At 37.4% G+C, this 21,920-nt stretch overlaps 1 protein-coding gene across 1 annotated transcript; it reads left to right on the plus strand.

The window, feature by feature from the left end:
* The first annotated feature begins 20,165 nt into the window (after window positions 1-20,165).
* Window positions 20,166-21,580, plus strand: LOC108650614 (palmitoyltransferase ZDHHC6). The gene has a single exon (XM_018099800.3). It carries the CDS (start codon window positions 20,279-20,281, stop codon window positions 21,518-21,520), a length of 1,242 nt encoding a protein of 413 aa, XP_017955289.2. The 5' UTR covers window positions 20,166-20,278; the 3' UTR covers window positions 21,521-21,580.
* Window positions 21,581-21,920: the final 340 nt, after the last annotated feature.

A 21,920-nucleotide genomic window follows, 5' to 3' on the forward strand; every position in this document is an offset into this window, starting at 1 on the left:
TACTCTTTAAATATTTTTGGTTCAATTGTATTTTAAGCCGCTTATTTTGGCCACATTGTCAAAAAAAAAAGAATGAGCTATGGCAGTGCTTTTAATGAAAGGCCTTTTTTTGTAAGCTGTAAGCATATAAATTTTTATTTTTTTTGAAATTGTGAAAATTTGCTAATGGCGTTGGGCATATAATGTTTATATACAATACATATAAATTTGTATTATCTGATGTGTATATTATATGATAAATATTTCAAATGTATGTAAGCTGATTTAACAGTTGAGTTAATTGTGTGGCTTATGCTCATCATTAACAAGTTCTAGACAAATACATTTTCATTATAAAAGTTAAAAAAAAAAGTTAGTACATATGTGTGATTATCAAAACTTTAAACGGACTTTGCGTATACTTAATAATCCTTTAAATAATTTGTTTTTATTTATTTTTTTTCTTTAATAAATTTTTTTGGCCAGCTTAGCCATGTTTTCTCCATACAGTCGCCTCATCTATTTAGCATTAATCTCACATACATGTATGTGTGTACATATATTTAGTCATAAAATGCCCAACAAAACAGTTATCCACTTGAATAATAGACATAATCTGGGACACGCCTTAGTTTGTTCTTACGACTTTTTACGACGCATTTCCGCAATTTTATGAGACTTCTAACTCTTGGAGATAAAAGCGAGACAGAGATGTAAAATATATATAGTATATATAAACATATATACCCATTAGAGTAACCCTATACAAACTTGGTATTGCATTTAATAATTAGTCAAATATTTAAGAGAAAACTCTTTAGCTTGTGGTTGAGTGTGAGTGTGCTTTACTGGACCTTTTGGAAAATAGATTAACAGACGCTTTATATTCATAAGCAGAGCCGCAGACTCGTTGACTATTTAAGCACTTGGAACTTTATTCATTATAATGACTGCAAAACTAATGCCGAATGGAAGTCGGAATCAGAGTCTGGAGTCGCAGTCGCAGTAGCAGTTGGAGTTGGAGTTAGAAGAGGAGCAGGAGCTGGGCCACTTAATTAAATTTAAATTAGAGGCCTAAAAGTTGCACGTCACGAACCGACTCTATTTCAGAAGGAAAACAAAACAGAATAAAAAAAATAAACACAAAAAAAACATAGATAAATGAAACGAATGAATGAACATTTAGACTAAAAGAATGCGAAGGATCCTTGACTAGGCTCGGCGAGCAGAGGCTGCGTGTAGGCGGACAGATAGACATTGGGGTCGCTGCATGCTTACTTGCCTTACAGCGTCCACTTTTGTTAATTAAATAATTATTTTGTAGCGAGTTGCTAATTACTTTTTACTCTTTTGGACTTTAAACTCGACTTTCATTCATTCGCCACTTGCCACATTTAGCAGCTGCTTGCTGCTGGCTGCTGGCTGTTGGCGACCTTTTGTTTCTGACCCCCATCACTTGCACCTACGCTCACGCTGGCTGATAGCCATCAGCTGCTCCTAAATCGCCAGCGCTTTTAAATCTATCTCTAAAAAAGCAAATGTGAATAAAAACTTTTGTTTTTCCACTTCACCTGATGGCGGATAAAAAAGAAAACTTTTTCCTGTGGGTTTCAGTCGAGCACATGCTCTATTTATTTAATTATTGTGGCTCTTTGTCAAAAATATATTTCTGATTTTTTTTTTTTTTTTTTTTTTTGCATATCAAAAACTTAACTTTGTTTGTTTTGATTAGGGTCGATAGAATCGAGCAGGCAAAGCCAGAGAGTATGGCATAGAGGGAAAGATATGTAGAGAGAGTGAGAGTAGTTCTTTAAATAATAATTATTTTATAGCTAAACAGTTTCCACTGAAACCACGCTATTGTGGATTTGTATCCTGTTTCGAATTAATGCGAGAAGTACATACAAATTTATAGTAGAAGTGCTTTTTTTGTCTATTTACTATCCAACAAGATTGCCACAAGTTTTGGGTTAGAAAGAAGTAAATTAAAGGATTACCAAGTCAATAAATATAAAATAATGCTGTCCGATAGTTTATAGATTATTATATTATGTTATATTTTTTATATTTTATTTTTATTTTTTATATTTTATATTTTATATTTTATATTTTATATTTATATTTTATATTTATATTTTATATATTTTATATTTTATATTTTATTTTTTATAATTTATATTTTATATATTTTATATATTTATATATTATATTTATATTTTTACATTTTATATTTTATATTTTATATTTTATATTTTATATATTATATTTTATATTTTATATTCCATATTTTATATTTATTTATATTCATATATATTTATTCATATATTATTACAAATTCATTGTGCACATTCTTAACAGGTTATGTGTTATGTGTTGTGTTACAAGAGCATTAAATATAATATGGCAATATGCCAAATTCGCTCATTAGCATTTTAATGAGCTGCTTAAAATGGATGTGCCTAAATTTTTATTTCTATAAAATAACCCAAAAAAATATATATGTATGTGTAGAAATATCCTTTGATATCTCTTTTCAAGCATCTTTTAATAATTTTTTTAACAATTCTAATTATAGATATTCATCACCATGAACATAGATAAAACTTACATCAATTATATAAATTTTTTTTAAAATGTATTCATATATACTTGATCCGATTAATTTTCATATTATTCACTCATTTTCAATGGGAGTTAATACTTGATGTCACATGTAGCGCACAGTTGTTGCCGGCTTTTTGGCTCGGCGCATGAGATTATTTGACTTTTTTTGGGAGGGTAAATTGACTCTTAAGCGACTTTTACATTTGCATAAGTTGGGCAAAAAAATTATTGCCGCTTCTTTATTATCACGTAATGTCGGGCACTAAAAAACACGCAACGCACAAACATTTTTTGTGTTTTTCTTCTTCTTCTCCTTCTTTTCTTTTATCACTCGTTTTGAACTGATGAAAACAGTTGGGTTGAGTGTCGTGGAGATTTTGTGATATTTTTTTTTTGTGTTGTTGGATTTTATTTTCGGTTTTCGTAAGCGAACTTGGCTTGAGTGTCCGTAATTTCATCCGCCGTATTCTCGTCCTGATTGACGCGACGCACGACTGTCTACTGACTGTGTCGGCAGCATCCACGAAACGAACAACTCGGCACAGCCAGCCAGCTGGGCGACAAAGCTACAAAATCTCATCGCAATCCTCTCCGTGTACTAAAAAGGGCGAAGCCAGCCACAAAGCGCGAGAGAATGAAAGTCTCTCTCGCTCGCTCGCTCTCTCTCTCTCTCGCGTTTCGCTCTCTCGGTAAGTCTGCAAAGTGCTGATGGGGGACGAAGGCTTTAACTGTCGGTGTTACTGACCTAGTAACCGTTTTTCAAGTTTATTCGTTGTGGCTGCTGCGAAAAGTAAAAACAACAACAAATACCAGATGAAAAGAAGGCTGTCGTATTTTTAATACCCTGCAAATGGCGAATGGGCAAAAAGTTGGTGATTGAAGAGATTGCTGAACTACATTTAGTTGCAGCATAATTTCATATTTACTATGGAAAGTTTTTGCATAGTGAATGTATAAAGAAAGAGAGAGAGAGAGAGAGAGAGAGCGACAGAGTAAAGATGCATTGCTTGTAGAGCTCAGTTTTAGTCAAAAATGTTAAGCAAAGGAAAGAAGTTTTTCATTTCATATAAATTTAAGCTCTCGTATCCCATGCAGCCTTTGATTTCTAGAAGTTTTTTAATAATCACAATCATTATATGTATATTATCTGTGCTCTCACTAATGCATAAGCCACTTGGACAATAATATAAACTTGAGAATGAAAATATATTAATTATGAAATTCATAAACAGAAAAACTAAAATATTCCTTAAGTTATATGTCAAGAAATTTTTTAGTTTTTTTTATTTATTTTTTTTTTAATGTTTTTCTTTCAAAAATAAAAATAAATAGATAAATAAATGGATTATATTCACATAGTTCTCCATGAAAACCGTAGAAAGAGGAGAAAGTAAGGAGAATTCTACAAATATCCCTATTGAATATATATATGTGCTTATATAAATTAAATTTTTATTTTAATTTTATTGTAAATTTAGCCAGCTAATAGCAGGTTACATATGCCACAGCTTAGATCTAATGAAAATCCCAGCAGCTGCTCAATTAGTTTGTTTCCGATTTGCTGCCTTTATCGTTGTCAGATTTAACGTGTATGTAAATTTTTTTGTTGCGCCATGTGAACAATCATTTCAGCAATAAGAACACCTGCAAAAAAAGAAATACACACAGGCGCACATACTTGTACAAACACACACACACACACACGTATACTAATGCAGCAAAAAACTCAATCATGTGAGCAACATGTGTGCACGCGTCGATACTTATTGGAAATTCAATTTTCAGTAAATGCACACAAATTGATTTCAACACACACACACAAACATATACATGTATGTGTGTATATATATGTATATATTTATATATGTATAGAATTGGACTCGTATTAAGTGCAAAACTTTTCAATTTACGTTTTGTTTCTTCGCATCAAATATCCGGAGCTGTCAAAAGTATTTGTCGATTGAGATTTTTGCTCAAGTGGGGCTGCACACTTTTTATCTCTGCTCTCGCTGCTCTCTTGTTCCTTGTTTTTTTTTTTATAAATCTATATGTATATATGCTATATGTATGTATGTATTCATATATGATTTTTATGCTTTTTTATTAGATTTGTGCGGCGGCACTCGTATAGCTTGCTGCTTATCCGCGCCTGAAATTCCGCATCATGCAACGCAAACACTTGTTAATTACTTTTATTATACCTACATATAAATATATATGTATTTATATATATATAGCTGTATATATATATCAACAGTTGCACAGTCACGCAATTGGAGCCGTGCCCCCCCACAGCTTGTATTGCCTGTTGCTTTTGGCCCTCTTGCTAATGGCCGATTGCTCTCGCTCTCACACGCTGCTCAAGTTGATGTCAATTCAGCTGGTTTCCTAGGCTTCACATACAGCTGTGCGTGTGCTTGTGTGTGTGTGTTTACGCCGCAGTGCTGTGGTCGGCCTACAGCCAACATGCTCGAATAAAATACCTTAACTCCGTTGCCCTCGCTGCCTCTTCCTCCCCCCTCTACCTCTCTCTCTCTCTCTCTCTCTGTCTCCCTCCTTCGGGCTGGAGCCCTGTTGTCGCATACAAGTAATTGCAATCAGCACCTTGGCAACGCGCAGCTGCGCCAAAAAGTGTGCTACATGTGTTTTTATTTAACGCCCACACGTCTGCCAAGCCACCGACTTAACCCAACGTGTGCGGAGTTTCTTAAGTGCTTGTTAAAAAATTTGGCGGGCACTTGAACATAAGGTTAAGCCGAAGCTCAAATGAGCTTCGCCTAATTGATGGCTAGTGCTCAGGTCGGCTGGTTAGGCATTTAAGATGAGGGAAATGAGGGAAAGAAAGTATGCAAAAATGTGAACGTTGAACAAGTAAAGCTGTAGACAGCCAATTGAGGCAATAAGTAAAGTCATGTTTGTTTCAAATTGAGTACAAAATTTACATCTTTTTTTTTTTTGTAATTGGCGGAGTACGCAAAGTTGCATATGTGAGGAAATGGACTTGAGAGCGTGCAGGCCTTGTCTCACCTTTTAAAAGATTTTTGAATAAGATGAATAACTATAACTAATAACTATGAGCTAAATTTTTGAATCTTTACTCGATAAAAGCAAGATTTATTATTTATGAAAATATATATTGACACAGCTGACTTCCATAATTCACAAACATCTCTGGCTTTCTGGTGTTAAGGCCATTTAGTAAGCAGCTGCTGTTACTGTAGGTGCCGCAATTTATATGCTAATTAACAATTCTTAATTACAATCTCTTGGCTTGAATGCAATCATATACATACATACATACATATATGCATATGGAGACAGTATATATTCTCATATAGAGTATAAGCAGTTCGGTCTACTTTATTATAATTGCCAAAGTGTCACATTTCGCTTGTGTGAGCGACGGAGGGGGGGGGGAGGTTATGGGGTCATTGGCTAATGGTGCGTATGCGCAATCCGGCAAACACTCGCTGTCAGCTTAGCCAAATTTGACGCAATATTGTGAATTTGTATTCCACGTGGAAATTAAGCTGAAACGCCACCTCAACTTGATTGGCATTGCAGTCGAGAATACAAAACCCGATCATCAATTGAAATCAGTTGAGGGACAATGTCCGCAAAGTTTGAAGGCTTCGCTGTTGCCGCATGTCACGCAGCATGCAAATTATTAAGCAACTAATTAAGCAGCGGAAATGAACAGAGGATGGGGCACATTGAGGGGGCTGTGGGTGGGCGTGGTATGTGACAGCATTGAACAGATTATAGATGAAGCAAAAAAAAGTAGAAGCATAAAGCTTTGCCAATTAAATTTCTAACTTATTTATGAGGGAGGGAGAGATAGGGAGAAAGAGATATATATAGAGAGAGAGTAATCTTCTTTAGGCATTAGCAGATGTAATAAAAATGATTGAAATATAATTGAGAATTGGTATAAAAAGTAAAACACATCCGCACACACACACACGCACACACACACGTGACACATGGCACATTTTGCCTGTAAAATCCTTGGCTGGTTGGCTGGCAGGCACTTACAATCAACGATTACCTTTACACCTGCCATTTTGAAAATAAGCCATAAGCGGAAATGACATCAAAAGGATATTGTTATATCGATGAGGCAAAAGGGCGCAAGGACTCAGTCGTCCTCAGCGTTGTCATTGTCGTTGTCGTTGTCGCTCTCGAAGTTCTTCTCTTCGTCTTCGTTCTTGCTGTAGCCGAAATAAATAGCACAAAAAATAAAGTATGGCAAAAGGTGCCATAAAATAAATAACATAAGAAACCAAATAAACATTTTCGGCAAAAGGCAAAAAAGGAAACCAGACCAACAGCAGCAAAAATAACAAAAAAAAAATTCAAGCAGGTGTGCTCTAGTTGAAAGAGAGAGAGAGAGAAAGAGAGAGAGAGTGAGTGAGTGAGTGATAAGTAAATACCCTAGGCAAACTTGAGAAATTTGTTAAAAGTCAAAGTGGATTTCTTTTGGCTATGGGAGATATTTATATGAAAATGGAAGCAAAGAGAATGTGCCTAGCAATCGATATTCATTGTTGTTAATTTAGAGAGTAGAGAGATAGGTATGAATTAAGACTAAGATATCTCTTTTGTCTAAGAAATTCTATACGCGATATATATTGTTCTCAATGAAGTGATTTAGAGTTATCTATTTAAGCAAAATTAAAATATCTATATGTACATATGTATAAATATAAATTATTATATGCTTACACTTATATAAATATATATTAATATGATAAAATATCTTTAATTAAGTCGAGCACGCCTCTTACTCCCTACATACATTACATACCGTACCTACCGAGTAGCTTATGCTCCCTTCACCCTTATGTCTATATCTGCAGGGTATAAGAAAAACTTCCGAGTGTGTTCTTACATTTATATATGTACATATATGTTCGATTGTGTCTGTGTGTGTGTGCCGGTGTGTGTTCGGTGTATGTTTGGCATAAAATAGACTTATCCTAATGAAAAAAGTCTTGCAGGCACGTTAAGTAAGATATGTATGTGATATCACACAAGGTAAGGCAAGGTAAGGCTTCGACTCTGGCTTGGGGCCACACTGAGCTGCCCTATGAGCTGTTGCTGTGTGTGTGCGGGTGTGTACTAGGCGTCGAAACGTTAAAAGTTAGGCATGGCAATAGACCACTTGCTAAGCCGCTTACACTCTGCCTACCTCTTAACCTCATTCACTCTCTCTCTCTCTCTCTCTCTCTCATTTCTATCTCTATGGCTTTCTCTTAGAGTGAAAAAAAACAAGGTTATCCATTGCCTTTAAATCTTCTATGAAGCGCGCCTAATTTCCCGTACGCCATAAAATATTAGGAATTTAAATTGAAAATAGTTTGCATCAGATAAAAGGCAGGTCAAAATACCAAAATAAATTTATCAATCTAAATTATTTAGAATATATATGTATACATACATAATTCCATATATTATGTTACTTATTTTTTATAAATTTTTTTCTAAAATTTTTATAATAAGAAAATAAATAAGTAACTATATTTTTTAATTTCATATCAATTTAAAGTACAATGACGCATTTGGGTTTTCTCATTTGAATCGGCCCAGTTTTTGGTCAACTTTTCGATGGCTGAAAGTTTTCAAGAGTTTTGACTTGGCGTTGCGGCAAAGTGTTTCCGCAATTCAGCTCGAACCAAAAGCCATAAGCCAAAGCAGTCAAGTGTTCATTATGTAGAAGAAGATTTTTGCAGATGCCAAGCACTTGAGACGTGCGACAGAGTCAGGCCAGCAAGGCAGACAACACAGACACGCAGACAGACAGCCACACAGACAGACAGATAGTTAGGTATAAGTCCAACGGGCAAGTGGCTGGCTGCTCAGACTCTTCTGCTTTTCATACCAATTGTCGTCTATTTGATTTCATTCGAAGCATGGCTATAATTAGTAAACGAATTAAATTGACAGTGTTAAATGTTGAACATAGGTAAAGCAGCAACTCTTAGCTGTTGCTGTTGCTATTATGACCCAATTGCCAAATGACCTGCACAAGCAACGCGCCGAGTGCTCAAGTGCTTACTTCAAATGGCACATAAAAGAAAATTGGGAAATGATTAATACCTTTTGGGCGATTTTACCTTGAAATACACTCACAAAAAGGACTGAGGTATTTATGGACTGTAATGAAGCTATAAAATATATGTAACATTAAATAAAATTAATCATATAATATATAAGTATATATTGATAATAATCTAGCTTGTGTGAGCATAAGAATAAGATTACTTTTTATATATCTTATATGTTCTTATGTATCATAAGAGTCACTTACACATATATATGTTAGACATAGTAGCTAGTCTAGTCTATATAGTAAAATACTCTCATTCTAAACTTCCTTTTCAGCTTTTTGAAATGTCTTGCAATGTTTCTCTCTCAGTTTTACTAAATTGTTTCAACTGCTGCGCACTATGAAACTATTTAATGTCTTTCATAACTTCATAACATTCCATTTTTAGTGTATATATAGACGTTTTTAATTTAAGCCTGTGTACATATATATACGTATATCGCATAGCTGCGTCTGATGTTTTTTTAGCTCGCGGCTAGTTTTCATTTTCTTTTTCAATTAAAAAGCGCGGTGACGCGCAGTTGGCGAGTTTCTCATATTTTTCTGGATTTTTTTTTTGTAGCATTTCTTCTTTTTGTGTGTGTTTGCAGTGTTTGGGCAGTGCTGGCTTGATTGTCTGGGACCAGGTCCTGGCTGAAGGGACTTTTCGCATTTAAGTCCTAATTGCAGCACTGCGAACGCCCCGATAGTTCGCTTCGTTTTGCCGGACGACTTAGGCTAAGCGCTTCACTTAAAACCCTTTGAAATGCGAGGATAACTTTGGCTATCACTGAATGCAGTGCGCTTGAACCTTTTTGCATTAAATGTATCACAGAATGTACTCCAAGGCAGCGGCCAAAGGTCAAACTGTTGTCAGTTGTCAGGCCAAAACTGTGCAAGTTCAGAGTTTGGCCGGATGTTGGCGCTTCCGCTTTACGTTAGCCTAGGTGTAATTGTGTGTGACGGGCTGAATGAATGATTGACTGATGGAAGAGAAGAAGGCTAAGAAGTAAGAGGGGAGCAGCTGGATAAAAATATATAAATCTGTAACGAGTTTATATAATTTTCCCTCCAAGTCGTGCTTTAATACCTGTTTATGACTTGATTACTATATCTCTGACTTGGAATATGAATTACAATAAATATTTCCTGCCAAGTCCTGCAGGTTCTTTGCTATAAATTCTAAAATATTTATGTAGCTTTATCTAATGGCGAGCCACGCCCACGTCTAGTCCAATACTCGAACTAATGTAGCAAAAATTTTTGTTGCCTCATTAAAATTGCAGTCAAGGCAAATGTGTCGCCCGCACGCGCCTCTCGGCCACCCCCCCACGAGAACATTTCGTACTGCGGATGCAATAAACTGCAGAATTTATGTGCCTGCCGCCTAACAATTGAATTAAATTTCCAATGCGTCTTCGAGGGGGACGCAGGCGGCAGGCGGCAGGCAGCAGAGAGCTGTACGTGGACATTACGGTTCGTCTGTCTGCAGTAATAACTGTAATTTTTGGCAAATGTTCAAGCTGCAAGCAGTGAAGGTCATATATATTCCAGGGCGACATGCGAATGTCTCGAAGAATTTCGGCCCATTTAGCATATGTTTCTTTCACTTCACCCGAGACCTACCCCCCGCCCCCCCCACACCACCACTGTCTACAGTTAATATTTATGGCTTAATATGCATATGCACGCAAAAATACTTAATAATACTTAAGTCTGGCAATTGCCTTGGCCTGGCATCGAAAGTTCTGTGCAGCATATGGTAATGAATTATTAAGCCCGCTGTTGACATTAGTCATTAGGCAAACGTATTGTAATTATTGTCAAAGGCAAATCCATTAAAATAATTGAAATTTACATACACGTACATATATGTACATATATATATTTAAATGAAATTTCTACAATAAATAAATTACAATGAGACTTTAATCATTAAATTGAATCGAGTTAATAAAAGGAAATGTGTTGGAAAAGTAACATTAAGAGAAGGAACTGACCCAGCAAATAAAACGAGAGATGCTTATGCAATTAACAGCTTGTGAGGGAGGGAGAGAGGGAGAGAGAAAGAGAGAGAGAGAGAGAGAGAGAGAGAGAGAAAGAAAGAAAAATAATCAATGAGAAGAAGAAATTGGATAAAAAGTGCGAGCAGAAGGAAACGAAAGGGAGACCATTTCTCCTATATAGAGGAAATATAAAAAATATGAAATATAGGGCAAATTATATCACAATAATATAATAATATAATATAAATAATATAACATAAACTGTGAAATTAGAGAGAAGATCCATAGGTTTTTAGATATGCCATTAGCTATATAACATATATCTAGAATCTTTTATCTTTCACCTTACCTTTCCAGAAAACGAGTTTGATCACAGTGTATAATAAGTGAGGAAACTAAAATGTTGGAAGCTTCAGATTTTTGGCAAACAATTTCCATTGAATTTACTGAATTTATCTCACAGGGAGCCAACAAAAAAAAAAAAAAAAACTGTTGCCAAAAACACAAAAGCAGGGCAACTGCGCCGTCGGTTGGGGGCTGCTGTAGGATGTTGTCCGTTGGAGGCAGCGCCAAGCAGATATAATAGCTTTTGATTACAGTTTATGGATGTCGCCCTTAGCTGATTTTTTTTTTTTATATATTTTTCCTGCTCATACTTGTTCGCAAAATTGAGCAGAGTATATTGGAATTTTATTGAGTTATGGAATCGAAATCCAGTAGACTATGTTTGTCATATTTGGGGCTCTTAAACAGGCAGATAGATGATTGTATATATATAGAGTTCAGGCTTCTGTCTTCGACTCATTGAGCTCTTCAATAAACTGGAACACTAAGCGAGTATCAAACAGTCAGTTCACATTTTTGTTCTATTCTCTGTGTCTATGTTGGCCAAAAAACTTTGCTGTTTAGTGGGCGTGCGCCAAAGCGGCGTCGCTCAAACAGAAAACAACTAACCTGATCCCGGAACGGGCACAGTTTGTGCTGCAAGTCTATGGACTGCAATTATTTACAAAAATGTTTCATTGCGCCGCAACCCAATTGACTTTTATGCAAATAAAACATAATGTGATTGCTCTCGTTGCCGGCTGTAAAGAGCAGAGCATTGATTTTTATTTACCGCTGTGTGAATTAAGTGTCATACACAGTAAGGGAGGGAGAAAGAGAGAGAGGTAGAGAGAGAGAGCGATAATGGTGTGGGGTAAACTTTGTGAGGACTAGCGCCACATTTTCATAACGTAAGTGAATAGAAAATTGAATCAAATCTAATAATAAATGCTTTTATGCAGCCCTTAAGCACTCTGAAAAGATGACGACGACGACGTCGATGTTGTTGGCGACGCCCGACAATGGGACGGATTGTCTGCGAGCAGCGGGACGCAGCAACAGTGTTGCATGATGATGGCGACGGCTGGGTGGGGGGTGGTGTTAGAGAAAGCTCATTGGTGTCGCCTCGACATGCTCCAATAGCCTTGCCGCATACAAGCACAACATTTGCTTTGCCAATATGCATACCAATCTCATCTGTATGTCTTCCTCCCTGTTTGGGAGTGTGTGTGTGTGCCACATGCCCCATTTGGCTTGCACATTGTTGTTTCTGCTATGCTGCTGCTGCTGGCTTGTCTCAACAGTCAACAGTTAGTAAGCATGCGTCGCTTACACTTTCTTTGAGCTGCTTTTCTGGAAAATGAAAAAACAAGAAACTAGGGTATATGCTGCTGTGAGAAGAATAAAGCTGGGGAAAACTATAAGTATATAGGTCTATTTGAAGTATGAAGATCTAAGGAAAAATCTCAAAATAAACATCTGATCATATAACACAACCTTACTCAGTTCAGAAATATGTAGTAAAGGTATATTAGATTACATAAGATATACAAAATAATTAGATATATAATTAGATTTGATATTAAAATAAGTACAGAGTATTTACTAGTCGTGTATGCACTACTATTTCCAAATTCATCCGCAGCAACAAGCATCTCAAATCAATTTGCACTCATAATACAGGGTATTAAACCACCCAATCATATTCCTTGTCACACACTTGTCTCTCTTTTTTTAATGCCGCATGTCTTTGCATATCACTAGAGACGCTTTTTGGGGGGCGGCACCCGCCTTCAATTTGGCTTTAAGCAATTTAATCGAGTTTCCGTTTTGCCTCGGATTACAACGTAGTCTCAGTTGCCTGGCAGCCGCACTTAACTAGTTTGACTTGCAGTTCATTTAGCCTGGCATCTCAGTCCCACACACCTGTGCCACAGAAAAAACAAGGAAGAGAGACAGAGTAAGAGAGAGACAGAGAGAGAGAGAGAGAGAGAGAGAGAGAGACAGCCAAAGAAACAGAGTGAGAGATGTACGTAAACTCGATTTGAAATGTTTTTGTTATACGTTATTCGTTCCTCATATCCTTTCGCATATCCTCTGCTGTGTGTTGTCTATGCTGTGTTGACTGAGTGCTGCTAGTCAATTTCAATAATTCAACTGGCATAGCATGCCACAACAACAACAACAACAGCAACAACAAAACAATGCAACTGGAACCGCCCCCAGATGGAATCTGAATCAGATGAACAAAGCCATTGCCAGTCCTGTCGTAAAATGGACCATAAAATTGCCGTGCGGCAATGGCTCAATTATAATTGTGTTGTATAGTCAATCATATTATTATTTTTATTATGATTACTGAGAGTGCAGTACTGAGAAAAATAATAGCTCAATATACTGCGTTATTGATAAGATCTGGAAACATATGTTTATTAGAGATATGCATATGGTAGATATAAAGTAAATATGTCTAACTGAAATAAAGAAAGAAGAAGAGATAGAGACAGGCAAAGAATGAGAGAAATCCAGAGAGAGATGGAGAGAAAGTAAAAAATAAATGAAAAAGAGATGTGAGATAAAAGAGAACGAAAGAACGTCTGTAGACGGTCGATCTCTCATTTTCTCTACCTCTCTTTCTCTCTCTATCTCTACCTCACTCTATCTCACTCGCGTACTTTCTGCCTAAAAATTAAACAATTATATAAAGATTTAACAAAACAAATTAGGAATTTAATGGCAGACAGCGTGACGAATTGGAAACGATAGACGACAAAGAAGAGGAAGAGAGAGAAAGTGAGGTCTCCCTCAGCCCAAAGAGCAGAAAACATGCAGATGAAGATGCTTCAACCAAAAACCAAGAACTTGCGAGCCGATAAGCTCAAGTAACCGCCGTTAAAGAGTAAGAGCAGCAGACATAAAGTGAGATAAAAAGAAGTAAGTTAAAAGATGAGACAATTTAAAATGGAGACGGGCGCAAAAGGAGATTACAAATAATTAAATGACAATGAAAATATGATTGTATTGCTGCCAAAAGACGCTCTGCTTATGTTGAATGTAAGCATAAATCTATGAGAATCGCATAGAGAGGCATGAGCAATAAATTGACTTTTAAAGCCAAAGCCATTATCGTTGTTAAATTAGATTTATTTCTTTAAGCTCTTGCACAAAACTTCTATAGAGCTGAATTCAATTGGAAATTGCTAAAAACCAAAGTGAAGAGCTTGCTGCTTCAACTCTGTTGCTGCTGCTGCTGCTGCTGCTGCTGTGACTGTGGCTGCTTACAGTCAGACAACAAACGATTCCATTTGTTTCTTTTTCCATTTTCAGTTAATTCTCTTTTTGGCCAAATTACAGAAAAGTTCATTAAATTGTTTGCCATCAACTTTGTCATGTTATTGGCAAAATATATCAGAGTGCTGGCACACTTCCCCTCTCTCCCTCTCACTCTCTCTTTCTCTCTTACTCACCCCTCTCTTTCTTTCTTTTTTTCTTTAAATTTATCTTTTTTTATTGATGCTGGCATAATAAAACTTTTGAGACCACATAAATTGCGCAGCATTTTTTATTTACTTAGCATCGTTTATCAGCGCAGCCAGTAGGAGAAATGTTACGCTTTGCACATGCTTAAAATGCGGGCACTTGGCAAAAGTTTATTTATTAGTTAGACTTTTGAAAATATAGTTGTATATTAAGCACATACATACAGATATATTTATATATCCTTAAGCTTTAATATTTATTTCCGGTTCCGCCTCGGCGTTTACGCAATTGTAGCTTTTGTTTTTTCCGCTCTCACTATCTCTCTCTCTGTCTCTCTATCTCTTTCTCATTTTCATTTTCATCATTTTGTTGTTGGTATATTTTTTTCCAGCTTTCTACTGTGGAAAACTTGCTCATTACTTCACTTGTGGCGTACGTAATTCAAGTGGTCCCAGATGGGGGTTACGAGTGGCCAGAATGCGGGCAACGGAGCCTCGGCCTCGGTATGTGAGTTGTGAATGCTTTAGTATTTGTCGCACTCTTTCCCTATCTTTGCTTCTCTGTGTGTGTCTCTCTCTCGCTCTCTCTGTGGGTCCTTTTGCATAGCTGCATTCTTTTTACATTGTCCATCGTTGTTGCGACTAAAGATTTATGTGCCAGTTGCTGCTTCAACTGTAATTTACAACAGACGCTTCGCAAATTTATGTGAAACTGTGGCTCTAACACTTCAGCAATTAAATATATACTCCATAAAAAAAGAGAAGGAAACAAGTACATAATACACATTGAGCAGTCACTCGAAATCAATTTCAGTTGAATTCACAATCGAAACAGATAAATCGTTGGGTCCTATAATCGAACTTAACGCCAATAAATTCTCATATTCCATACTACGTTATAGATTAGATATCAAAATGCGTGAAGCAAGCAGCTCACGTAGTTTTGTAGAGTTCGAATTACATATTAATGCTCGATGCACTGTCTGGGCTGTAGCGAGTGCAGGACGAGAGCAAACAGTTGCTACCAGAGCAAGAAGTTCATTGCAAACTTCCATCATCTGTTGAGTTGATACTCTCGAAAGTGTGGGTCGATGCTCAGTTATGATGGACAATGGAACTTGAAGAGAAAATAGTATATATTTATACTATATGAACTATGGACTCTCTGATACTGAAAGATCAGATATTGAAGGTTGCTAAAATATTGTAAATATAGTTGGAATTCCGAATGTGATGTGGATTGTGTCTCTACTTTGTGGGTTCTCCCATCGATCATTGTAGAATTACGAATTAAGCTCTGTAGCAAATATTCGTATTAGAGCTCAAAGAATTCCCATTTCGTTTACATTTTACATTTGCTAAATATCCTCCTTCATTCCAAACTCATCATTTATAGAGCATGCCAAGGTCTACCTTCAGGATCCTTCGTGCGTTTTGCATGTTCTGTTATGGGGGTCATGAGTCAGATGCGTAAACTTCAAAATCGACATTTTCACTAGTTTCTACAACCCCTTCAGTTCAAGAGGGCCAGCACAAAAGGGATGGTGGGGATGGCGTGCCGCTGCCAGAGCTAAAGGCTGAGGGAAGGACACGCTCTTCATTTTTTGCTCCATTTGTGTGTTATGCTTTTTAGATATTCATATTTTGCCATTGATGATATTTTCACTACTTGCGTATGCATAACACGTACGTAACCCACACAGACACACACACACACACACACACACACACTATAGCTATAAATACATACATATATATGTATATATATGTATGTAATGTCTGGCTGTACCTTTTGGCGTATTAACTCTACCAGCTCATCTGTGTGTATGTGTGTGTGGCTCTCTGCTATCAAATGCTAGTGTATGTGTGTGTGTGTGTGTATGCCTTAAATTTGCATATTTTTTGACTTAACACATCCTTCAAAAAATTGCGAAACGCGTTTGCGATAGCTTTGGCATTTCCTTGACGTCTTTCCGCTTTCCGTTTTAGCTCTCCACATATTTTTGCTGTCTATTTTTTGCAGCTCTTTCAGCTTGCGATGCCCAGCAAAGGGTAGACGAGGCATAGCAAATTCATGATACAGGCAGTAGGGTATACGTTGTTATGATTATAGATGGAATCTCTTATTATAAATTTTAATTCTATGCATCATTTGTTCTTGGACGAAATTAGATTCCTACTCTCAGAATCATTGGAAAAGCAATTCAATGGGTTTACAATCAGCTCAAGTGCTGGAGAGTGTATCTTTTAGTCGTGCAGCGCCTGATTGTCTTAGAGTAGCTGCTTGTCTAGCTGTTTCATTTCGACTCTTCTCATCAGCTACTCTCGCAGGCTCTGCTGATGTTTTCCGCAATACTTTAAAGCGTGCCTTCATTTTGAACATTTGCACACACTCGCTTTCTCTTACTCCCTCTCTCTCTCTCCCTCTCTCTCTCTCTCTCTCTCTCTCTCTCTCCCTCCCTCTCTCTGTTTGCTTCTCTTTTTTTTTGCCGCATTCAAATTGAATTGTTTGCATTTTCCTCTGTTTATATTCACAAACGCATGCAAATTGGTTCGCAGTTAAATTTAATGGATTAACTGGTTTTTAAATTCTTCACTTAAATGCGACTGCGGCTGCTGCTGCCGTTGGAGCTGCTGCTTCCGCTGCTGCTGTGACTGCGACTGTGGCCCGGAGGCCGCGCCTTGGCGCTGGCGCTCTTCAAGACAAGTGGCGCTAATCCTTGACTTTGCTGCTAATGCACGTCGTATGTCAAACACCAAAAACGTTTACAGCACACACTACACCCAACATCTACTTTTGGCCCCATCCGCCAGACGCTGCTGCGACTGCTGACTACTTTGGCGTTGCCTTCATTGCCTGCCTTGCTTCTTCACACAAGCAACGCAATTTATATGCCTTCCGCTGCCATTTGCTTATGTGTGTGCGTGTGTGTGTGTGTGTGTATGTGTTTGCCTTGGCAAAGTCTTTGCCGCTGTCTCAGCCGAAGCCGCAGCCCCTGCCGCTGCTCTAGTCGCTGCCTCTGCCGCTGCTGCTGCCCGCTTTGTATGCTATGCATTTTTCTGCACTCTTGACTCTTAAGCGTGCACTTGGCCAGTCAGCCTCCCAATCTTTATATACCCCCACTTCTCGTTGTCCCTAGAGCTGCCCTCATGGCTGCCTCGTCAGCAGAAGCTCGTTTTCTGTGCGTTGTTTGTCTTAAGGGATATGTGCACCAAGTGCCTGCCAGTGTGTGTGTGTGTGTGTGTGTGTGTGTGAGTGTGTATGTGTGTGTTTGCAAGCACTCTGCCGCAGGCATTTTGATAAGAAAAACAAACAGCGCGCTTAAGTCATACCAAGTGAGAAAGAGAAGCGAGGGAGAGAGTGAGTGAGAGAGAGCGAGAGAGATCGAGAGTGAGAGCGAATGAGCTGCTGCAAAGCTGAGGCACATACAAGCTTAAGTGTCATTTATGCGTTTTAATGTTGGAATTTAATTTTCAAATTAACTTGAGAAGTTTATGTGGTTTATTTATTTTATTTTTTTTTTTCTTTACTGTATGCATGCATGAATGTGCTCCAAAAACTTGAGAATAATTTTTATTAATAAATATATAAGTATAGAAATATGTATATATATTTATTCTCTGTATATATCATTGAAATGCGCAAAATAAAATCTATTTGACATCTTTGAGTTATGTGGCATATGTCCTTCTAGCTAGGCTGCCTTTCAATTAATAAGTATGTATATAAATATATGTATATTTAGGCAAATTTATTAAAATCTGAAGTTATTTTCTTCATTTTTAATTTTGTATAACTTGAAAGCTTTTGGCATCACGATAAACACTTGAAATATTTTATATTTTTATTACGATTTATTCAGTTCGAATTAAATAAATAGAAAATATTTATACAGCTCATACTTCAATCATAATCATAGCATACTTTTCTGCATAGTTCAGAGCTAACTGTCATATATTTTCAATTGTATACGCATGTTAACTGACAAATAGATTGTTTTGTTACAATAGAAAAGAAATGAGATACAAGTGCCTGGATATCGTATATGTTTCTCATGCACTGCGATTTGGCATTGCAATTGTGCTGTTAGCACAAGTTTATTTATGCCCATTACCCAGTGTCCCTTGTCGTAGTATCCACTGTACCATTTGCCACTTTCGCTTGTTAGGCTCAAATGTTGCACATAAATAAATGACAGAGCTTGTTAGGTGGCATGTGGCAAGGAAGATGGCAACGGGCAACGAGCAACGGGCAACAGAAGTGCAGGCTAACAAGGAGTCACAAGTCAGACAAATCCCTACAGCCCCCAAACGAGGAAAGACAATGCACAAAAGAGAGAGAGAAAGAGAGAGAGAGAGTGAGAGAGAGAGAGCAGGGAAGGGAGATAGAGCTAGAGCGTGAGTGAGTGAGTGAGTAAGAGATACATACTCATTAGATGGCGTTCACACTCACACACTACCTGCATAAGCTTCGCATGCGAGTTGGGGCATGCAGCAATTGTCTTAAATTACATTCATTTCTTGCTCAAAATGTGCAGCGACATTTAATTTAATTGCAATTTATCTATCGTGCGTAATTAATTTCATAAAATCCCAGACACAAAACAAACTCAAATAGAATGAAAAAAATAAATAAAAAAAAAACTTGATGCTTTAAATGCTCATTGAACTCGAGTTGCATTGCAACATTTAATAGCATTAGTGAATGCTTTTCAATGTTGCGTTTCATACAGATGCCACCATAAATAATAATGTGCAATTCCATTTTCATTGTCGATTTATAGCATCTGCTCGATTCAATTGAAGTTTCGCAACTCTTTGTGTCGCTGCCCATTAATTTTTGAACAACGAATGTGGCAGCAACAAATTGAATGGCCGCAACTGAATACCCTTACTCGGTTATTTGCATATATATGTATGTACATATATGTATATATAGTTTTATTATTAGCATTTCAATATTTCATTGCATATCGCGGCTTAAGTGCAAGTTTATATACGTATATGTATATATAAATATTTATATATAGCTATATATATATAAACTGTCAATGCGATGTGCTCAAGGGCTTTGCATAAAATTGTAAGAGAGGAAAAAAATACCTATCAGTCATATGAATTTAAATTTTATTTGCATTGTCTGTCGGTTGCCAAACTTAAATATATAATAAAATAAATTTGGAAAATATTCTAAATAAAATTTGTTACTTGGTCTTTTTTTGTCTGTCGGTTGCTGTACTTAAATATAAAATAAAATAATAATTATGAAACATATTCTAGATAAAATTTAGTACAGGGTATTTCTTAATTTTAATTTTAATTTTAATTTGTATTTTTTTTTTTATTTTTCCCTACTTACAAAAGGGATTAAAATGTAAATTTTTTAATTAATTTATTTGTTTCCTAATTTACTGCCAACATACATTTTTATATAATATATATGCAAATTAATTTTGATATTTACTTCATTTTATATCGGTTAAACTTGACATCGTTCGACTGTCTAGCTGCTTACAAAAGTGATTAAAATGTAAATTTTGTAATTAATTTATTTGTTTATTTACCACCAACATAAATTTTTTATATAATGCAAATTAATTTTGATTTTTACTTCACTTTATATCGGTTGAACTTGACTTCGTTTGACTGTCTAACTGATCGATTTAACGTTAGCACATAGTAGTCTTACAATAGTTTTACGGATACAACAAAAAATTTATAAAGAAAAGTGAAAAAAAAAAAAAAAATCGTATTCGTTTTTTTTTTTTATTTTGCACAAACAAACAAAAATTTACAGAATGACATACCATGATGATCCGAATGAGCTGGGTCTCTTTTGGCACTGGGGACCCATAGTAACGCTGATTGTTAGCGCCACCGTTACCTTGACCACCTGGAAGTGGTGGCCGCCGGAGGAGTCCTTATTCTGGAGCGCCCATTTCGCACTCTATATGCTACTCAATGTGCTGTCGCTGTACAACTTTGTGAACGCCGTGTTGGTGGGGCCGGGCCTCTTGCCGCGCGGCTGGCACCCTGCGAACCCCAAGGAGGCGAAATATATGCAGTACTGCAAGAAGTGTGAGGGCTACAAGGCGCCGCGGGTGCATCACTGTCGTCGCTGCGATCGTTGTGTGATGAAAATGGATCATCATTGTCCGTGGATCAATCGCTGTGTGGGCTGGTCGAATCAAATGTATTTCGTATCATTTCTGTTCTTCTATTTGATGAGCAACTTGCATGCCTTCTGTGTGATTACCATTTCCGGCTATCAGTTCTTCATGGACAGCACCGAAATAGCTCGTCGCCACTATAACGGCCATTTGGAACGGTATCTTCGTCAGCATTTCTTTGGCTTATTCATGGCAATCACGAGCTTTGGGCTCACCATCGGCATAGTGCTGTGCATGCTGAAGCTGCTGATCATCCAGATCGGTGCCATACTCAAGAATGTTACGGACGTGGAGCAATGGATTGTGGAGAAGGCACGCGCACGCCGCTATAAGAAGAATATGAAACCATTCGTGTTTCCCTACAATCTTGGCTGGAAATTAAACCTAGCTGAGGTGTTTAACATTGAGCAACAGCATCGCGGCCATGGCATCGAGTTTCCCGTTGTGAAGGGCTGTAATCAATACACGCTCACATTGGAGCAGCTCGCACAGAAGGCCGAGAAACGCAATCGCACGCGCACCTACAAGTGCATATTGCCCGCAACTGGCAGCTGGCTGCCCATCTGGTCGCAGGGCTTGCGGGTGACGTTCGACTCTCCCCTCACGGACGATCCGCGCATCAAGCTGGAGCCAAACGATCTCATACGGGTCACACGCAAGCGCAAGCATTGGCTCTTCGGAGAGCGAGTTGTGGGCGACGACAGGCGCACGGGCGCGATTCGTGGCTGGTTCCCCAGACGCTGTGCTATCGAGGTGAATGATAACGGCGACTCGATCGCTTATGCTGCCGCCAACCCAGAGGCGGCCCATGAGAGCCGACGTAAAGTTGGCAAGCCAAAGAAGTCAGACAAGACCAATAAGGATCTGTAGATGGAACAAGCAATCAAATTCCATTTTACACAACTGCAAAATTTGTGTATTTGTGTGAAGGTTTCTCTTACCTCCAGCACAACTGTAGAGTCGCATCAGATTATTCTTTTACATTGCAATAAAATCAGTTTGAATTTGAAACTCGAGCTGCTCGTTCGTTGTACCCTTCAAAGGCTTCACTGTGACTCAGAAGTTAATCTCGCTAAGCCATAGTAGGATTTGGTTGGAATCATTGAAGCTACATGTTCATCATTCATCATTCACTGCAATCGCATAAACTTCCTCAGATAATTGACATCTACAGATAATTCATTAAAAAATTTCGCTCTAAGTTTAACACGCTCAGCGAGTATTTTCTCTTTTTTTCAGCATTTTCTGCTTCAGATTTTTGCTCTTCTTT

This window comes from Drosophila navojoa, chromosome 4 (assembly GCF_054131105.1).
Source record: "Drosophila navojoa isolate 15081-1374.11 chromosome 4, UAZ_NAV_1.0, whole genome shotgun sequence".
NCBI classification, from domain to species: domain Eukaryota; kingdom Metazoa; phylum Arthropoda; class Insecta; order Diptera; family Drosophilidae; genus Drosophila; species Drosophila navojoa.

What these genes read in the sequence shown, in the direction of transcription:
- LOC108650614 (XM_018099800.3), top strand. Translation starts at nt 20,279, where the DNA reads ATGACATACCATGATGATCCGAATGAGCTGGGTCTCTTTTGGCACTGG.